This window comes from Haplochromis burtoni, unplaced genomic scaffold, assembly GCF_018398535.1.
Source record: "Haplochromis burtoni strain Fernald_Lab_line unplaced genomic scaffold, NCSU_Asbu1 Contig_16, whole genome shotgun sequence".
In the NCBI taxonomy this organism is placed as follows: Eukaryota; Metazoa; Chordata; class Actinopteri; order Cichliformes; family Cichlidae; genus Haplochromis; species Haplochromis burtoni.
In genome coordinates this window covers 1,464,782-1,484,422 of record NW_024582377.1, presented here as the reverse complement: position 1 = coordinate 1,484,422, position 19,641 = coordinate 1,464,782, and the positions used below count along the sequence as shown (strand labels likewise).

Sequence of the window (19,641 nt, the reverse complement as noted above, 5' to 3'; positions counted from 1 at the left end):
CCAGTTTAAAGCTGTATTATTTGTGTGAGTTCAATGTATGTGTTTATTTTGCTTGACAGTTAAGATTGCATGTCCATATTATATTCTGTCTCCTAACCTTTGTGTTATTGTTTCTAATAGTACATTTAATGTTGTCCTTTTATGTTATACTCAAGAAGATCATGTGTTTTTAAAAGTGTGCTTCAAGTGTATTTCCAGCCGTAATGTTATTTTTTACAATAACCACTAGGGTTCAGTATGAGAGTGTTGTTGTGGTGTTGAGATGACAGCATATCCACTGTGCTCGCTTTCTATTAATAGTAATCCTACTAAAAGCAAACTGTTAAACATTAAATATCTCTGTTGTTTTTCTGCTCTTTAACCTACAGTTCTTGCCCCACAAGCCAATGCTTTTGTGAAGAGCCTGCGTAAGCTGCCCATCCTCCATGATGAGACATATGCTCACCAGACCCGCATGTATGAATACTATGGATCTGACACCTTGGTCCTGCCGTAAGTGCACCCATTAGTCAACATGTAGATATATATATATATCTGTATTTAACAAAAAGAAACCACATGCTGTACTATTGGTTGCCATATGCATCAGAGGAAGACTACATAACTGTGTTTGTAATGTTTTAAACATGTTTCCTTATCCTTATTTGAAAACAGAAAATTAACAGTATTTTTTGTTGTCACAGCCATGAGGCACGGGATTATTTAGCTCATAATTTGTCTTCATTATTAGCATCTTGTGAGGCCTGTGTTACTGACAGAGCAAGAGTAGGTCAACAACAAAGAAAAGGATCGCATGTAAATTTGTAATGTTGCTTATTTTGAACTAAAAGTTTGAAATCCTGTGTGTTTTTATTTCCTTTATACCTAATTTATTACATTAATTATGTCATTTATTTAACTTGAGACCGTCTCACTTCACAGTGAAAAAATGTTGCACTTCATCTAATGTGCAGTGCTTTTCCTGAATGGCTAAACCTGACAGCTATTTGGATCTTTATAGATCCAAACTTTGTGTTTATAGTATGTGCAGACCGTCCTCAGGACAGTGAGATCTAATGTATTTCAGGTGTTTTTGCAAGAGCATTCGTTATACAGGCTAAATCGCCCTATATCTTGGATCTGCCCAAGATGGTAACTGCACACAGTGCAAGATATGTTTCCTATCTGGAAAAGCAGAGGCTGAAAATAAAACAAGTTACATTCCTGTTAAGAGATGCACTTATTTTTATTACCCTTAACTGCTTTTGTCACTTTAACAGGAAGCCAGCGCCCCATCCCGACCTGCACTTTCACGGGTGTTGTAGTACTGGTTGCATTGTGTTTGACTTCTCCCTGCTTGAGATTGGTTTGATGTCTCTGCTGTACTTAACACCACTTGCTTGGGTGTGCTTCCCTGTTGGGAAGTGCATGCCTACGTGTCTTTCGGCAGTTGGAAAAAGTGTTGCTTGAAGTAATTCTGTGTCTCTTACTCCGGCTAATTTTGAACTCTGTAACTAACAAGGCAGCTGTACAGCGTCTCGTTCCTGATATTAGCAAAAGATAGATTGCAGTGTTGCATGTTTAACTTTATTTTGTCTTGTTTTCTCATGCTTGTGTGCAGTTGAGTGAATTGGGCTCGGAGCCGATTGACATGCCCTTTAGGGTCTTCATCGTCAGTAGAAGTAGCCTTTTCCAGAGACACTAATTTCCTCTCTGGCCTCATGTTGACTGCTATTATGAAAGTGGGTTTAGTCCTGTATTATAGTAAAGATATCAAGGTATCTATGGCCCTTGAAATGGTAAGTATTTTCTAAAGATAGGTTGTTAGAACTTCGTTATTTTATTATCTGTGAGATATATATATGCCATCGTCTTATGTTTTTCATTAATATTCTACTGATTGAATGTTTTTAGGTGTTCAGCACGTCTTAACACTTGCTCATCCTTCAGTTTGCAGTGTTCATATCAACTGAATTAAACTCACATGCAAATTTAATAGGCATACCGTTGATCTTATTCAAGAGCTGATCCTACGTCTATTATTTCAGAGGGGAATTGGTTTATTGATTAACTGCAAAGCTTTATTCATGTGATGTTGAGAGGCAATGCCACAGGGCTGTTTGCTTCCACCTCCAGCGTCCTTCCATGCGTTTATTATTCTGAGCATATGAAGTGTCTTAGCATGAGTATGGTAATGTGTAGCTTTGCTAAACCTTAGGACACACCGCCAGATATATGAATAATTGGTGATTTGAATAGTGTTTTTTTTTAGGCAGTTTTCTTCTAGAAGATCGACAACATATGTTCTTGGGTCATGTGTCGACTTGAGGCTAATTAGTAGAGTGTCTATAGGACCCCTGCTTGGATGGACTGGGGCTCACCCGCTCTTCCCCCTGCTGTTCCATTCACCTCCTATCTCTATGCTATAAGGCTGCCCTATGGTAATGTGGGGGGTGTTCTACGGTGTTTCTTTAAAAGGGAGATTAAAAAGAAAATCGCTTCATGGCTTTTCAGTCAGTCACGCTGCCTTACATGGAGCGTGGCAGGTGGGGCTGTGGGACGCCTGCGTTAAACTGCACTTACAGGCAGCATAAATATGTATGTATGAAAGACTCCCTCCCTATTATTTGCAATGAAAAAGAAATACAGGCTTTTGCTCCAACATGATGCGAGTCACCAAAGAACCTTCAAAATATATCGGATAAGCTATCTTGTATCCATAAATGTATGTAAGTGTTCAGTCATGTAGCTGTGCAGGAAATTGGGACTCTACTGTGCTAAACAAAAATGCTTAACTTTTAAAGTGCTGCACTGTCTAACTTGTGTGACTTTGCCCCTCCCTTTTACCCTTTGAAAATTCTTTGTGTGTGTAAACCTGAAACAGGTTTTGGCGCCCTGTTGCTCAGACAGAAGGCCCAGCTAAACGGATTTTGAAGTCAGCGTTTTTAACATTCCCTTACGCTTCTTTAAGCTCACATCTCCCCTTTAACCAGAACCTGATCCAGCTTTTATTAAATGTTCACCACAATACATAATACGTAATAATTTATCCCAGTAAAGACTTTAATTGCTTGTTGACTGCGTGAACTTTTGAAGTTGAATATTTGTACTTGGAACGACCAACACCGCTGCTTTATTATTGGCTGTATAATCTGTCACTGTTTGGCTTTGTGTAAATGTTCCTATAGAGAATGCAGCTCATAGATAAACTGGACTGTTTTCTCTTCCAGACTGAGTAAACAAAATAAGAGGATAGTCTACACTATCTTGGAGTACAATCCTTTATTGGACTCTTCCAATATGACCACAGATGACTGGGGTAGATTTGGAAAGGACATTGAGGTACTTGCTACTCTTTTTAATTTGTTGTTGTGCCTTTATATTACTTAAATCCTGCTTTTAAAATCTATCTGGCCATGTGAAATTATCTCCATTATGATCATTATTTTCTTATTTCACCCCAGAGAAACTATGAAAGCTACGATGGTTTTGTGATTCTTCATGGCACAGACACTATGGCTTACACAGCCTCTGCCCTGTCCTTTATGTGTGAGCATTTGGGCAAACCGATCATTCTCACGGGCTCACAGGTAAGAGCTGCTATCCTCAAGTCACTAACTAACCAGCAAATAAACCAGGGTTTACTGCTTTGTTAAAATGAGACACTTTCTGTCTTTAGGTACCCATCTATGAGATGAGGAATGATGGCAGAGACAATCTACTTGGGGCATTACTAATTGCTGGACAATTTGTCATTCCTGAGGTGAGATAAAGAAGATGGTTTATAGCTGCTAATTGACTGCAAACCTTATTAGAAATGTTGGATTGTGAGAGAGAAACTGACTGAATGTAATACCCTGATAGCCAGTTGTTGCTTTGTTTTCTCTTAGCTCTGTTATATGTTAGTGATTTAATCAATCAAGAAATAAATTATTAAGTTCATCTTATGAACATGCATTTGTTAGGTGTGCCTGTATTTCTACAACAAACTCTACAGAGGGAATCGTGTGACCAAAGTGGATGCTGGGAGCTTCAATGCATTCTCATCTCCTAACTTGGCCCCCTTGGCCACTGCTGAAGTGGATATTACAAGTAAGGAACCAATAAACTGCTTACGTAGAAAATAAATCACTTTTTGTTTTTAAAGGATTATTTTTTTAATGGAGTTTCTTCAACTTCCCGCCAGTCAACTGGGATACAGTGTGGAGGGCAAACACCACAGCAAAGTTTCAAGTCAAGACTGAGCTGAACCGCAACGTAGGCCTGCTTAGGCTATTCCCAGGAATCACTGCTTCTACTGTAAGTTTCAGGGAAATGTAGTTTATTTAACTTTTTATTAAAGTGGTATAAAATGTCGTTTTTTGTTTAATGCTACTGGTGTAGCCTGTGAAGTGGACCATGGATGTAATTTTGGAATATTTACCAGATGTTCTGAAGCTACCGCTTGTCATTATTTGGATAGAAGAATGAAAATGCTAAAAACTAAACAGCTTGCTCCTTAGAGTGCCTCACTAATCACTCAGAGCGGCCGCCCTGACAGTTGTGCATAACTTTAAGTCTTAAATGCAACCCTGTACAACCTTACAGCTAAGGTCACAAAAAAGATTAAAACACTCACTAGCACCATGAACAAACAGCCAGCTTCATGTAACTCAGCAGTCGTATTGTCTTCTCCGATGTTGTCCTTTTAAACACGGGAGTCTGTTTTCTCACATTTTGAGACAGCCTCATTTGGCTGCTTGAGGAACTGCAGTATTTGGACTTGAGCCTTGGCTTCATTTCTAAGCCTCAGAGGTTCCAGCTTACTTACGCTGTTTCCAATTAAAACCAAATGACATGCAGTCAAGTGCTGAAATGAGTATGTTAAAATTGCCGGCATGGTGCAAATCTTTAAGCCGAGAAAGTTGTAATGGCCTCCTTTTTTTCTGTTGTACTAAAATGTAGTCGAGATCACCTGTTCTTCAAAGGTAACAGACTGTTGTTTTGTCTGCAATAAAATATAGTTAACTTCAATGTAATTGCGCTATTAGCCTTCTTCTGTTACTTTCCCAGTCATGTAAGCTGCCATCAAAGCTCAAGCCAGAGAAAGATGAGACGGAGTTATGGGCCATGTCCAATCACCCTGTAAAGAGGGAGGGTTGCTACAGATACTGTAACATTTAGCTGCACCTCCCCCTGCAGCGTCTGCTGGGGGAGCGACTTTACTGTCTCAATCTGCTCCCACTGCCCAACTCTGCTATCAAGGCTTTCTTACAGCCTTTAACTGCTTTTATGAGGCACCGTTTTGATTAGGCACTTGGCTCTCGTGTGTCCGCACTCTGCAGTACGGGAGCTTCATTGGTAATCTGTGTCACACCTTTCTTGTCAAACTGCTTATCGCATCAAAAAATACTGAGTGAACCTGGAACTTTTAATGTCACCTTCTTCTCGCATTTTATGGTAACTGGCACAAACTTGCCAAGTGACTTTATGCTTGCTAACACCTTCAGATTAATTGCTCTCCTTTCTGCCATTTGAGTCATCTGCCATTCTAGTCATATGCCATGGCTAATGATGTGGTGTAGGGCTTCCCAGTGCCAACCAGCCAACCAGTGACTGAGATACTCTGGTTGCAGAGATGGCACCAGATGGGCTTTTAGGAGAGTGAATGGGTTGCATGGAGTTAAAGGGGCTGCAGGAAAATTAACACGGAATACTAATTTCTCATCTTGATTCTGCACAGTTGAGTAGCCAGTTAAGATGGCCATAAATTTTGGGTGTTTATAACCTGAAACTGCGCTCATCTTTGTCCAGGTAAAGGCTTTCCTGCAGCCACCCATGGAAGGAGTGGTCCTGGAAACCTACGGCAGCGGAAATGCCCCCGATAACCGCCCTGATCTCCTGGAACAGTTAAAGAAAGCCACTGATGCCGGTGTCATCATCATCAACTGCACGCAGTGTCTGAGGGGCTCGGTGTCTACATCCTACGCCACTGGCAAGGTAGTTCATGACGCTTGGTAATTAATCACAGTCTTGTTAATATGTTCAGTTGAGTTGGAGAGAGAATGAATCAATCAGGTCACTTATTCCTGTGATTGATACTACAGGTCTTGATAGAAGCCGGCCTGATAGCAGGAGGCGACATGACTCCAGAGGCTGCGCTGTCAAAACTGTCCTACGTATTGGCCAAGAAGGAGCTTGCTCTGGAGGCGAAGAAAAAGGCTGGTAGCACTTTCAACACTTTCTTTTCCATTATGTGGAAGTTTTTAAAGTAACAAAGTGCTAAAAGATTATTATTTTTTTGTGACTCTGTCCAGATGATGGCAGAGAACCTGCGAGGTGAAATGATCGCTGACTTGGCAGGAGCCAAACTGTGCCTGAGTGACAGCCGTTTCATCCAAGTCATTGCCAAGTCTCTAAGCGTCAGCTGCAAAGAGGTAAAGGTAGCAGTGCATTTCCGCAGACTTTCAGCTCTGGGGCTAACTTTAGGTTATTAGGAGCTTGTCATTTTGCCATACTTGATGACTTGTTTTCATATTCAGAGAAATTGCGGGTTTTAAAATTCTTGGAATCTGGTTTCAAAAGGAGCTGGAAGCCATCCGAGATGCTCTGACTCCCACGCTGGCATGCGCCGCTGCTAAGATCGGTGACATTGAGGCCTTAAAAGCCCTAAAAGAAATGGTAAGCAATCCTACGACCTTCACCACATGCTGTAAAGTTAATCATTATTTCCTGTGTTTGAGTCTCCAAACACATTTTACCCATTTCTTTCCTGGTCATGTTTGGCTGTAAGGTCATTGAACTTTGGAAAACTTTTCCCACTGGTAGATTTTCAAAACATTTTCAGGGTCACACTTCCATTTTGTATTAGAGCGGTGTAGTCAACATGCAGGCACTCAGACAAGCAGAACTAGAGGACAGACTGGTAAGGCAAGCCTAGAGTTGTCTCCACAGTCGCATGTACATGTCTGTATGTGGATTGACTGGTATGTAGCTGCTGCCTAGATTACCTTGAAGTTTTCAAAAATATATTCTGCCCTCACGTAAGGGCATTGGCTGCTTTTCACTCATTTTTGGTCCAGACCTTGTTTATTTTTATTTTTTGTATATTTGTTAAGCCACTTAACACTGACCCATGAATCATTCAAGCATAAAAAAGCAGCAGATGAACAGTATTTGAAAGTCATGTCCTTAAGAAATAGTAAAGAAAATCCAGCAAAAACCTTCCAGTTGATGATCCCTCTAATGTTCACTGAAGCCTCTGCAGAAATGGTAGAAGGGCGGCTGTCAAGCAGCCACTCTTAAGGAAAGTAAGCAGGGAGAAAGGGCTGAGATATACCACATTAGACAAGAAATTTAGTTATAATCGGTAGCAGCAGGTCTTAAGAAGTGATCAAATTGAAATTTTTGGTTCAAATCGTTGTCAGTATCTACAGAGGAGATCGAGAGAGAGCTACAACAGTGAGTGAATACAAGCACGGTGGATGGTGACGTTGTCAAAATTGATGCAATTATAAACACAGAAATGTGCTGTCGAATTTTGATCCGATGTAATGCTAATTGGAAAGCATCAGATTGGCAACGGCTTCATTCTTTCAGCATGACGGTGATCCCAAACACACTGTCAAACTAAAAGCATACATGGATAAAGACAAACAAAAAAACAGTGGGACACTACCAGGCATGGGTTGGCCCTCAGAGCCCAGACCTCAACATTACTGAAGCAGTGTGGGATCATCCTCACAAAGAATGGAACAAAAAGCAGCAAACATCCAGAGAAGAGCTTTGAATGTCCTTCAAGGATCAGAATCAGAATCGTGTTTATTGTATATGTGCAGACACATACAGGGAATTTGGTTCCGGTAGATGGTGGCTCTCAAGCACAGCAATGTAAATCACACACACACACACACACACACACACACACACACACACACACACACAACACACACACACACACACACACACACACACACACACACACACACACACACACGTGTCTATATATACACATTACACATACATACACAAAGCTGTGTAAACCAACTATAAATAACGAATCTAAACTTATATACATAAAATACAGAAATGAATGAGGTGGAATGAATACTACAAAATGTACATAAGGTGCAGCTGCAGTCTGGCAGTGGGAGCAGTGTGACAGGTCAACTGTTAAGAAGGGAGATGGCGAGGGGAAAGAAACTGTTCCTGTGTCTGCAGGCTTCTGTACCGTCTGCCAGAGGGCAGCAGATCAAAAAGTCTGTGTGCAGGGTGTGAGGGGTCTGTGATGATTTTCCCTGCCCGTTTCCTGGTTCTTGAGAGGTACAGATCCTGGATGGAGGGCAGGGGGGCGCCGATGATCCTTTCTGCTGCCCGTACAGTCCGCTGCAGTCTGCTCCTGTCCTGTTTAGTGGCTGCTCCATACCAGACTGTGATGGAGGAGCACAGGACAGACTCAATGACCGCAGTGTAGAACTGGATCAGCAGCTCCTGTGGAAGACTGTACTTCCCCAGTTGTCTCAGGAAGTACATCCTCTGCTGGGTCTTTTTGAGGATGGAGTTGATGTTGGTCTCCCACTTCAGGTCCTGGGAGATGGTTGTACCCAGGAACTTGAAGGTCTTCACAGTTGACACAGGGCTGTCTGATATGGTGAGGGGGAGCAGAGTTGAGGGATGTCTCCTGAAGTCCACTGTCATCTCTACAGTCTTAAGAGTGTTCAGCTCCAGATTGTGCTGACTGCACCAGAGTACCAGCCGCTCAACTTCCTGCCGGTATGCAGACTCATCACCATCTTGAATGAGGCCAATGACAGTGGTGTCATCTGCAAACTTTAGGAGTTTGACAGCCGAGTTCTTGGAGGTGCAGTCGTTAGTGTAGAGGGAGAACAGTAGTGGTGAGAGGACACATCCTTGAGGGGCACCAATACTGAGGGACCGGGTTTCAGAGGTGATCTCCCCCAGCCTCACTTGTTGCTTTCTGTCTGTCAGGAAGCTGGTGATCCACTGACAGGTAGCTGGTGACACGCTGAGCTGGGAGAGTTTGGAGGAAAGAAGTTCAGGCACAATGGTGTTAAAAGCCGAACTAAAGTCCACAAACAGGACCCTGGCATAAGTTCCCGGGCGGTCAAGGTGTTGCAGGATGTAATGCAGCCCCATGTTCACTGCATCATCCACCGACCTGTTTGCCCGGTAGGCAAACTGCAGAGGGTCCAGCTGGTGGCCTGTAATGTCTTTCAGATGGGCTAACACCAGTCGTTCGAAGGATTTCATGACCACAGACGTCAAGGCGACAGGTCTGTAGTCATTCAGTCCTGTGATGGTGGGTTTCTTGGGAACAGGGATGATGGTGGAGCGTTTGAAGCAGGAGGGAACTTCACACAGCTCCAGGGATCTGTTGAAGATGCGAGTAAAGATGGGAGCCAGCTGTTCAGCACAGGTTTTGAGGCAGGAGGGTGAGACGCCGTCTGGTCCGGGGGCTTTCCTGGGCTTCTGTTTCTGGAGTCGTCGGCTCACATCCTGAGTGTGTATTTTGAGTTTCAGGGAGGAGGAAAGGGGGGTGAGAGGTGTGGTGGAGGTCGTTGAGTCTGGATTGGAGAGGGTGGTGGTGGTCGTTAGGTCTGGATTGGGGAGGGGGAGGGTGAAGGGAGGAGAGGTGGAAGGTGTGTTGGGGGTCAATGTCTGAAGCAATGTCCCTGGGGAGGGGAGGGTGGGGCGTGGGAGTCTGTCCGTCTCAAACCTGCAATAGAAAGTGTTTAACTCGTTGCCTGGAGAAGCCTGGAGAAGTATTCTTGAAGACTACTACTCAAACAGTTTGGCACTTTAGATCCTCAGATGAGTGGAAAAAAAATCAGCCACAGGTTTGGCATCGCCCAAATCTAGCAGTGGTGTAAGGCTTTTCGATCATTCTAGTTGTACACTCAAGTTTTAGTCTTTTTCAGGAGATTTTTTATTATTATTTTTGCAATTTTGTTACGCTGTCTGAAACAGGTTTCTCTTGTGATTGAGCATTGAGTCTCACTGGGATTACCCGTATAAATAAAGATTAAATAAAAACAAATAAACAAAAAGAACAAATATAGATTAGAAATAAAATCAATACATCATCTCACCACACTAACCTTTAAACCACCAGCACACACACTGAGGATTTTCCCTTTCCACAGGGCAGTAACTTATGTCTGGTGGACTACGATGGACGCACACCCCTTCATGTTGCTGCCTGTGAGGGCCACCTCAAAATGGTGCAGTACCTACTGAGTCATGGAGCTTCGGTCCACACTAAAGATCGCTATGGCGACACACCCCTATGCAATGCTGTGCGTTTCAGGTAAGACTTGTCTTGTTTCGAAACAGTAAGGGCCAGTGTGTCTGCCTGTATCTTGCTGTTAAAGTAATATTGTCATTTATGAATTTGCAAACACAACAATTTAAATCCCCCCCTCTTGGCAATTAGACATCTGAGGATCTCCTGCAAATATGTTTAATAGCTGCTACAGAGAGGACTTCATTACATGAGCTGCTGATAGGTTTTGCTCAAATGGCAAGAAAGCAGCAGCGGCTGGGGGGAGGGTGAAACCAGGAAGGGGCTCGTAATGGAGTTTAGAGGCCGGGCAATAATTATAAGCTAATTAGGCTAATTGTCATCTGACAATTTAGGCAGTGTTTATTTTTACCAAAGCTGTATTTTTAATTTTGTGTCATTCACTGAGGTTGCTCTAAACGTCTGTCAGGGAATAGCCAGGCGTAACATTTCAGGGCTATGTTGAGCCTCAGGGTGAAAACGTTGTGTGTGTCAGAGCTGCGACAAATGGCTCATCTCTTTCAACGGTTGGTGCTGCAAGTGTGGACTTGTTGCCTTTGTGATGGCAGAGGGATGCACTGGAGCGCAGACACCTGTTGTTACACTTCCTGTAATGTGCTGCACAGCTTGAGTAGCTATTCCCCTTCTTAATACTTTCACTGAAATAACAAAAGTAATAAAAGTGGAGTTTTAAGTTGCTGTCAGGGATGCGCGAGCACATTGTGAGCCACATTTCGTACTGTATTAAGAGCCTAATGCCCATATAAGGAGAGGCAGAGAGGACAGAGAGAGAAACCTGAAAGAAATGTGGGGAGTGCCCTCTGAACCAGTCCTACCAGCTTGCTCCCCGGTTCATTGATGAGAGTTACTGGCTTCTTTATGCTCCGCAGGAAGTCCCTAATAGGTTCTCTGGCTGTTGCTCTCCATACAGCTAAACAATTAGGCACAAAATTGAGCTCTTACTAGCTTACCCTGTCGCTTTGTCACACAGGTCTTATTGAGAAAGTCTGCGGGTCAGTTGTGGAAACTTTTCGGCCTTTGCTTTTAATGCACATTTCTTGTCACCGTGAAAATCACTGCATGTGACTCCTGCGTGGGCGGCTCTTTGCGGGGGACAACAAACTTGTTCGTACTTGCCAAACGACGATTACTGCCACACAGACTCTTTCGCTCCAAGTCTAAATTACAGTGTGAATGAAAATGTTGTTTAAAATTAGCATTATATCTAATTACACTTAATAGGTAGTTATGTCTGTTTCTTCTGATTCAAACGAATATGCTTATTAAACATAAGCCCTTTTATTAATGAGATATAGGCTCTCTGGCATCTCGCTAAGAGACGGAGATGGAGTGCACGAGCATTATTTGGTTCACGTGCAAAGGACTCGTCACGCTTGTTGTAACTGAGATTGTCATCATCACTTCTCTTGAAGTCTAGCCAAACTTCAGAGTATTTGGGCCCATCATTAATAGCAGGGTCTATGTGTGTGTGCTGCAACAGCTGCTCTCGATTGGACACAGGCACCGAGAGGGGAAGACCTGACTTTTGAATTGAGAATAGCAAAAATGCTCCATAATCTAATGTCCTAATACAACTGCAACTAGGGAGAGATTTATAGTCACAATGTTGTGTTGTGTTATTACATTCCTTGAAACTTGTACCATGTGGAATATGTTACTAGCTCTGTCTTAAGGTTTGCAAGAGTTACAGAAAAGTGATCAGTTGCGATTCCTTTTTATTAATAGAAAAGCGTGCATGTGTGAATGGTGATATACAGTAACAATAAGTCTGCGATTACATGCTCTCTAACTTAGACACAAGGAAGTTGTGAAGCTGCTGAGAAAGACCGGAGCTCATTTCTCCAGACATGAGTTGGAGGAAGCAGGAACTGAAATGTGCAGGTCAGACACAAAAAAGGAAGTATTGTAACAATTGTACACAGCCACTTCGTTGCTCCACCGTCACTAATGACCCATCCTACATTGCTGACACAGGTGCAACCAGTTGTCCCACTCTTACACAAACTGTAGGAATGCTCCCTAACAGCATAGCTTCAGATCTGTTCTCTATCTGTAGTGTCAGTGAGTACGTGTTGTTTTTTTCCCCTTTCTTTCTTTCTTTTTTAATCTGCCCGAGACACTAAACAGGTTTTGTTAAGACCGTTCCAATTTCCAGTTTCAGGAACACACCTTTCATATGATAAGCATTGCATGTGTCACTATGAAGATAAACCTCAAGCTCCTGTGGCTCATGTGGCTCAGTAATACTGAATGTTCCACTGATATGCTTTTGCAGTCTTTCCACAAATTTCCTTTCCACAAGCTGTTCTTTGCCCAGTGTATATTATATTAATACTGATTTTGGAGAAATGAATCCTGTTGCTGTAATAATGCTTTTACTTTGTGTGCATCAGCCTGGCAGCCAATGGTGACCTGGATGGTCTGGAAATCTGGAGCCTTGCTGGAGCAGACTTAAATCAACCAGGCTATGATGGGCAGACTGCAATTCAAGTGGTGGGTTTGTAGGAAGGCATATTTCTATTTTATTAACACTTAGCAGTTCACAAAGTTAAAAAAAACTTCTCCATCATCGCCTGTCACAGGCACAAGCTGTTGGCAAAAAGGATGTGGTAGCATTTTTGCTCCGACTCGAGAGCAAAAAATCAAAGGTATGCTCTGTTTTCTCCATTTTTCAGCTTTACTCTTCTGCAGGGCAAGCTTGGTTTCTCTGTCTATAATTTTCTCTCAATTACTTTGTTTAATTCCAGAAAGTATTGGGTGAATTTAATGATGATGATGATGATGATGATGATGAGGAAGAGGTAAAAAAGATGTAGCCCAAGTGTGTGTGTTTCCCTGTGTCTACATTCCCCATACTCAGCATGAGATCAAACCCTGTGCATGACTGCATTGGCTCCCTTTTTTCTTTGTCTACAATACCTTTTGCTTATTATCCATCATGACCTGTTGTCACTGGGTTGTGTGTCTCAGCGCAAAGTGCTAAAGAGGAATTGCATACACTTGGAATGGTCACCAAATTGGGTGGGAATAACGTGCAAAATCTACAGAGAAATGGCTCTGATCTGGAAAGCCATTAGCTAGCATGCTGATTGAAAACCTGGGGGAAGCGGGCTTTTTTTGGGGTCTGGGTTTCTGGTGTAACCAGGACATCCAATAGAAGTGTATTTTAATAATTCCATACTTCCTGTTCAGTTATAGTTTACAAATAGATTCCTTTTGAAAATCAAATTAAAACCCTAAATTTATGTCAGGTGATAAGTGACTATGTCCACATAGCATTTTGGTTAATGCACTCACTCTTTGGGTCTTCACACACCTTGTTCACCTGCATGTACCCACACCTGCTCAGATCCCACTGGTTGAACTGACACACAAGCAGACTGCAAAAGGAAATCGGAAAAGCTCCTAGTGCCAACAATATATTATATTATAACCGGGTCGACTGTGGCTCAGGACATAGAGTAGGTCATCTGCCAACTGGAAGGTTGGTAGTTAGATCCAGTCTGCATGTCAGCTTAACCTTGGGCAAAAATGAGCCCTGAGTTTTGATTCATCCATGAGAGTGTTAGTGTTTAGGTATAGAGAAAAGCACTGTGTGAATGTGTGTGTGATTAAGTGCATATGGCTTGTAGTAAGAAAGCGCTTTGAGTGCTCACTTAGACTAGAAAAGCAGTGGTTATGTCTGTCTGTCTGTCTGTGTGTGTGTGTGTGTGTGTGTGTGTGTGTGTGTGTGTGTGTGTGTGTGTGTGTGTGTGTGTGTGTGTTTTGAAAATCATTTAATCATTAATAGAAGTAATCAAGAAAAATGTTCGTGAGGATAAGCTGCTTCCTTACTATGTAGATGTTTCCCTCTGGCTCTGAGAAACTTGAACTGACAGCTTTACTAAATAATAACTTAATCATTGATTAAAATGAGCTAATTGCCAGCTTAATTTGTAACCTGCTCACTTTGCAAAACAACTATTGCATGAATTTGAGCCAAACGTGTGTCAGACCCCGTTTATCACCAGAGATACATCAGATAACATCTGATAGCATCTGTGTGTGTAATTGTGGTTGGAGATGAAGCGTTTTATTGAATTCTGCTGAAACACCAGCCACCCTTGCATATTAATCCTGTCTCTGTTTGTCCCCGTGGCAGAGCGGAGTGATCCAATTCAAGGCTACCCCACCGGCACTTTGAGCTGACGCTACCTGAACCAGCAATTGTCCTCTGCTGGCATCCATTTAACTGCCGAGGCGTTCTCTGCACAACGTCCGGCTACTTTTCACAAAATTGCTCTCTTCTTGGATGTCATCTGATTGCATGTGTTCTTCAAAGCCATCGCTGCTGCAGTCTTCCTCTCCAAAAATATTAATAACACAAAAGACTGTGTAACTGCTGAGGGCATGGTGCCCAGAGAAAATAAGTGGATGTATGTACATGAAGTTGTTGCAGACTTGTCTGTGTATAAGGAAACTGGTTACAGTGCTGACTGTTTTAATCAAATGTTTTATTTCTATGTATGTAGTAAATGTGATGTCCAATTAGGGAATTATGCCATTTGAGCAGAACCTATATATACACATGAACATTACAATATAAAGTAATATTTTCTCCTTGTGTAGCAATATATGTGTCATAGCATAATATCTGGACGTACAGGGTACATTCACAGATTTCTATGCTGTTTCTTTTATAGTGACATGCTGCAAAATCTCAGTTCAAATGATTCTAGGATTTTTTTTAAATTTTATTTTATTTTATTTTGGATGGTGTCCAAACTACCCATGCATTTTGAGCCAAAGTATACCTCTGTTCCCAGAGCTTTTCATTTCCTCCTGCTACAACAGGTATTTCAGAAACCTGCAGTTTAAACCTTTGCAACTCATCTAGCGTGTTTCTTGTTCTGATTGTTGAGCCTGAAGTGTCACATATCTCTTTCTTTAAGATGGAAAGGGGAAATCCAGAGTATTGTGTGAGACATAAATGCTTTAAAGTGTCACGGTTTCTGTTTTCCTTAATGTGTTTTAAATGTCTTTTCACATTCTTTACATTTGTGATCACAAATGAATGACATTTACTTATTCGTTACTTTAGATAAACATGAGGAAATGTTAAACATTGCTACTCCTGTTTGGTTTTCAGTAAAGTTAATACCAATCTGGGCAAAAGTCATTCACGTAAATGTTTTGTGATTACATGTGTGTGCATATGCATCTTAGTTATTTTAAATGTATCCTGTTGTTTCCATTGCTGCTGTTGCCTCTGCTGCTGCAAATCAGGAACTCTGGGAGATTTAGTTTGTTCTGTGGATGAAAAAAAGAGGCAGAAATAAATTTCTTCTTTCAGAGAAATGTCTCCTGTGATCGCTCCCATGTTGCACAAAAAAAATAAAAAACGCATGGACTGCTCCATGCCTGATTCTTTGGTAGTTATCACTTTTACATACAATAAAATGTTTTAAAAACTTAAAAATGAAATTGGAAAACATTATTTTTTAAAAAGGCTGGAAATAGCCGTTTCCAAAGGCGTGGTTTAGTTAAAGGCTAATCTAAAAACATAGTGGGGTTTTCCCCCTATTTATTTTTTTTTAAAGAAAAGTCAAGTGAAACGGAGTCCCTCTGAGACCACTGAAATGCCGTGTCTATTAAACTCCCATCTATAATTTATCTCGTGCAGGCCATTCAGTGATTTAAAAGCTAGTAATACAATCTTAACACCGACAGGTAGCCAGAGTATCTGCTTAAAATAGGTGTTACATGACATGAAACCCAAACACAGCCCTTCAGCTCACACAATGTAAGACTTTGTGAGACAATTGATAGTTTCATCAGAAATTAAACAAACTACAAAGACAAAGATAACGTGAAATTCCTCATTTTCATGTGATAGCAGTTGCTATCTTTGTCTTGAGCGTGGCTGCCCCATCGTGCTCCTACTGGTGGAACCCAGCTCATCCGGTTGGACCTGCACGGGCCTCATTCCTGCCTGAATGTGAGGCTTGTACGAACCAACCCCAAAACGCTATATAAAGAGCTCTTAACCCCGCAGTTAGTCAGTCTGGGCTGGGATGACACAAAGAAACACCACCGCGAGGAAAGAACCATCTCTAGGTAAGTCTTCTCAGCGCACGTTGGCTGAGACCCCTTGTTAGTTTTTGCGTATTTGCTCTCCATCAGGCCCAGTGTGAAATCTGCTGTCGTGATGTGTTTGACTTGTGCCTTAACCGACAGATTAACAGAACTTAATTCTGTCTGTTGTTGTTTCTTTCACTAGTGAGATCAGCAGTTTAGAGGACGGACCTTGCTATGAAGACGTGCGTAGTCTCTCTGATTAAGTGGTTCTCAACAGTTCAACAGTTCTTTAACAAAATTGTGAAATGTTTAGGACCACTTGACCAGTACGACAAATGCTCCCACCTTTGGAAAAGAAGCTACACTGTTCTCGAGTGACTCTATACCAGAAAGGTCTAACGTTTGCCTTTTTTTTAAATTATTTTTTTTAAACGACAGAGTGAATTGCTCTGCTTTTCTTCTTCCTTAATGCACGCCTTTGTCTCCTACTCTCATTGTGCCCCCTTGTGTTGCAATCACACCTGCAATCCAGGAGCTGCGGGGAGCTGTAAAAATCTTCAGGGTTCAGTAATTTCATTCTGCTGGCGCACATACAAATTTTTTAACAGCTCTGCTGCTCCTGCTGCTGTAACACCCGTCCTTTTCACTGCTTTACTGTTGCTGCTGTTCAGAAGTCAATAAAGAACCATTTGTCACTAATGGGTATGCGTGGGATTGTGTACTTTACGTCTGCAGGGATGGTCGCTGTCCAAAGTACTGAAAATTGCAACTGTGGTAAATATGGAAAAATCACATCTGCTGCTATCTAATTTGACAAAACAGAGAAAAATAGTTGCTGGTAAGACATTTTAATCAACAAATAGTTAAGCGTGGGGCAGCTATTTCCCCATTTAACTTGGTTTAAGATCATTTTTCCTGGGCTGTTGTTTTCGCGTCTGTATTATATTGATTAAATCATTTATTAAGTCTAAATTAGTTTAAAAAGCCTCTAAACTGAGATAGACTTAATTAAAGCCACAGGTTTGCATTCAGGTCTCTTATCTGCTTAAAGGTTTGATGAGAAAACCAAAACTAAGGACTCACAATCTGACACAAGTAAATCCAAATGCTTTTTCCCAGGGAAGGGAAAGGCTACTCTACATTGCATAAATCATTCATGAAAGCAGTGTGCACCATTTATTCCCCCTCCCCTTTTTAGACAGCCCCCTTCCTTTTTTTCTTTTGATCTCCTCCATGCGCCAAGAACTATCAATATTTGCTAAACGTTTCTCACAAAGCCTGTCCGTGCACCGGGAGAAGCTGCAGATCGAGGTCTCACAGTCAGAGGATAAGACATAGGAGAGGACTTAATGAGATGCCCAGAGCGATTTCCCTGTACGTGCGCAAGGGCAGCAGATGTAGCAGCACACGAAGTCTCAGGGGATCCCGTCTTTGGAATTTCATCAGCGGCCAGAGGAGACTCAACCCAGACCTCCTCCAGAGGGGAGGGCTGGGTGACGGACATGGTAAATCATCTTTACTATGAATTGCAGTTATTGCTCTTCTCACAACCCCTGTCTCTCCATCACACAAAAGAAGGTGTCTGTGTTTGCGTGCATGCACGCGTGCCTGCGCAACAGCGGGTGTGATGAGTTGCGTTGTTCTGGGGATAAAACAAATGATTAACCCCCCTCTGCTTAGCTGTCAAGTCATAATTGTTGCACCAGAGTCACTCTTGATCTTCTCTGCCCTCCTGAAAGACAAAGAAAAACTTTGCTCCATGCAGCCGCCGCTCTCTCCCGGTGACCTTACAACTTTCCAGCAGTCAGATCAGATACGTCACACTTACCGCCACTGTGAATAAAAGTTGACTGTATTTGGGCTCTGATACGAATGAGCTAAACTAATAAAACGATTGAAGTTAAAGATAAATTTCACCCAAGATATGATTTCCGCTCAGCTAGTTCATTTGTTAAGTTAAAGGAACCATCCACAGATTTCAACCTCAGCCAACAGGTACTGCTGTTTCCAGGGGCTTTGAAGGCACCTTTTAAAACTCAGAGCTAAATAAAGCTAATCATGTCATAGTCTTATACCACGGAGCCCAAAATACCACATACCACACCAGCCTGTGGTGTTTCTTAATTTAAACTGCACTCTCAGGTGCAACATATAGCCTATCAAATATTTGTTTCTGCTCTTATGGGCTTTGGTGGAGACACTTAACCCCATTATATCAATTTAATCCAAAAGAAATAATGCGGGTTCTTACAGCTGTAACATTAAAAAAAGCATACTTTGTCAATTTGAATTCAGTTTTCAAGAAATGCGAGCCAGTGTTTCGGTGAAACCACCACGGGTGCCGCGTTTCACAGTGACACGTAGCTCACCGAGGAGCGGCTCCATGTGCATGACATCATCACTACAGTTTGTTTCCGTGCAGTCCAGTCTGAGAAGAAAAACTGGTTTATATTCGTAAATTAAACCCGGGCAGGACAACGCTCTGATTATTCTGTTTAACGCCTGTTTTCATTCTAAAAACTAATCGTCTCTAAAATTTTTTTTTTAAAGACAACTTTTATAATAGATCCGCTGGATCACAGGGAAACCACCCACTGGCCTCGTTCTTAATCTCACTATCTTAGCCGCATCTTGCTCGAAGAGTTGAGGCTATTCGCTGCATAGTGATTGGCAACCATGCGATCTTACTCAGTTATAACTGTTAGTTCCATTTTTAAGCAGCAAACACCTTAAATTATCAGGAATTTCAGCACTCGGGAGATTTTTCCGCCTTGGACATCTCACAGGAAATTTGAGCTGATCTGATTTCGATACAGACTGTAATAAAGTAAAATCAATCAAAAGCTGATCTGTTTCAATCCAAACAAAATTGGCTATCACTGCAGATAACCGTCATCACGGTAAACAAATCAAGTGCCTCATATTTGATTATATCCCAGACTGGCTTCTACAGCAACACTTTAACCACAGAGCTGCAGTACATTCTGCTGCAGGAAGATTATAGGAACATTATGTATGTATATAAGACAAACATATAACATAGAAGCTTTGATTGGATCGTTACTGCAAGCCCCTACATGAATAATACAGGAATATTACAGGGGGTCTGCCGTTAGGGGTTATAGCCGGGTTGTCATTGTGTTTTACGTGTTCGTCCAGGGGGATGACAACGACGCACCAGCAAATCGGCTATGAGAGCAGGTCATCTCTATCTGAGGGAACAGAGAGCGAGAGAGATGGAGAGAGAGGGAGGCTGAGTGAGGGGGAGAGAGGAAGGGAGGGAGGGGGAGAGGAGATGAGATGAG

At 42.1% G+C, this 19,641-nt stretch overlaps 1 protein-coding gene across 4 annotated transcripts in view; it reads left to right on the top strand.

The window, feature by feature from the left end:
* aspg (asparaginase homolog (S. cerevisiae)) overlaps positions 1-15,616 on the top strand; it is a 22,205-nt gene extending 6,589 nt beyond the window's left edge. Inside the window, exons 2-18 of one of the 4 annotated variants that reach the window (XM_005916733.3) lie at positions 369-492; positions 1,260-1,295; positions 3,210-3,321; positions 3,444-3,569; positions 3,659-3,742; positions 3,945-4,071; positions 4,166-4,278; positions 5,773-5,958; positions 6,066-6,179; positions 6,276-6,395; positions 6,544-6,639; positions 10,122-10,285; positions 12,074-12,160; positions 12,673-12,772; positions 12,862-12,927; positions 13,027-13,080; positions 14,421-15,616. In XM_005916733.3, the coding sequence (XP_005916795.1) occupies positions 369-492; positions 1,260-1,295; positions 3,210-3,321; positions 3,444-3,569; positions 3,659-3,742; positions 3,945-4,071; positions 4,166-4,278; positions 5,773-5,958; positions 6,066-6,179; positions 6,276-6,395; positions 6,544-6,639; positions 10,122-10,285; positions 12,074-12,160; positions 12,673-12,772; positions 12,862-12,927; positions 13,027-13,080; positions 14,421-14,462 (1,751 nt within the window). In that variant the 3' untranslated portion in view covers positions 14,463-15,616. The remainder of the gene's footprint in view (positions 1-368; positions 493-1,259; positions 1,296-3,209; positions 3,322-3,443; positions 3,570-3,658; positions 3,743-3,944; positions 4,072-4,165; positions 4,279-5,772; positions 5,959-6,065; positions 6,180-6,275; positions 6,396-6,543; positions 6,640-10,121; positions 10,286-12,073; positions 12,161-12,672; positions 12,773-12,861; positions 12,928-13,026; positions 13,081-14,420) is intronic. The other 3 variants (XM_005916734.3, XM_005916735.3, XM_005916736.3) reach the window with 3 other exon arrangements.
* Positions 15,617-19,641: the final 4,025 nt, after the last annotated feature.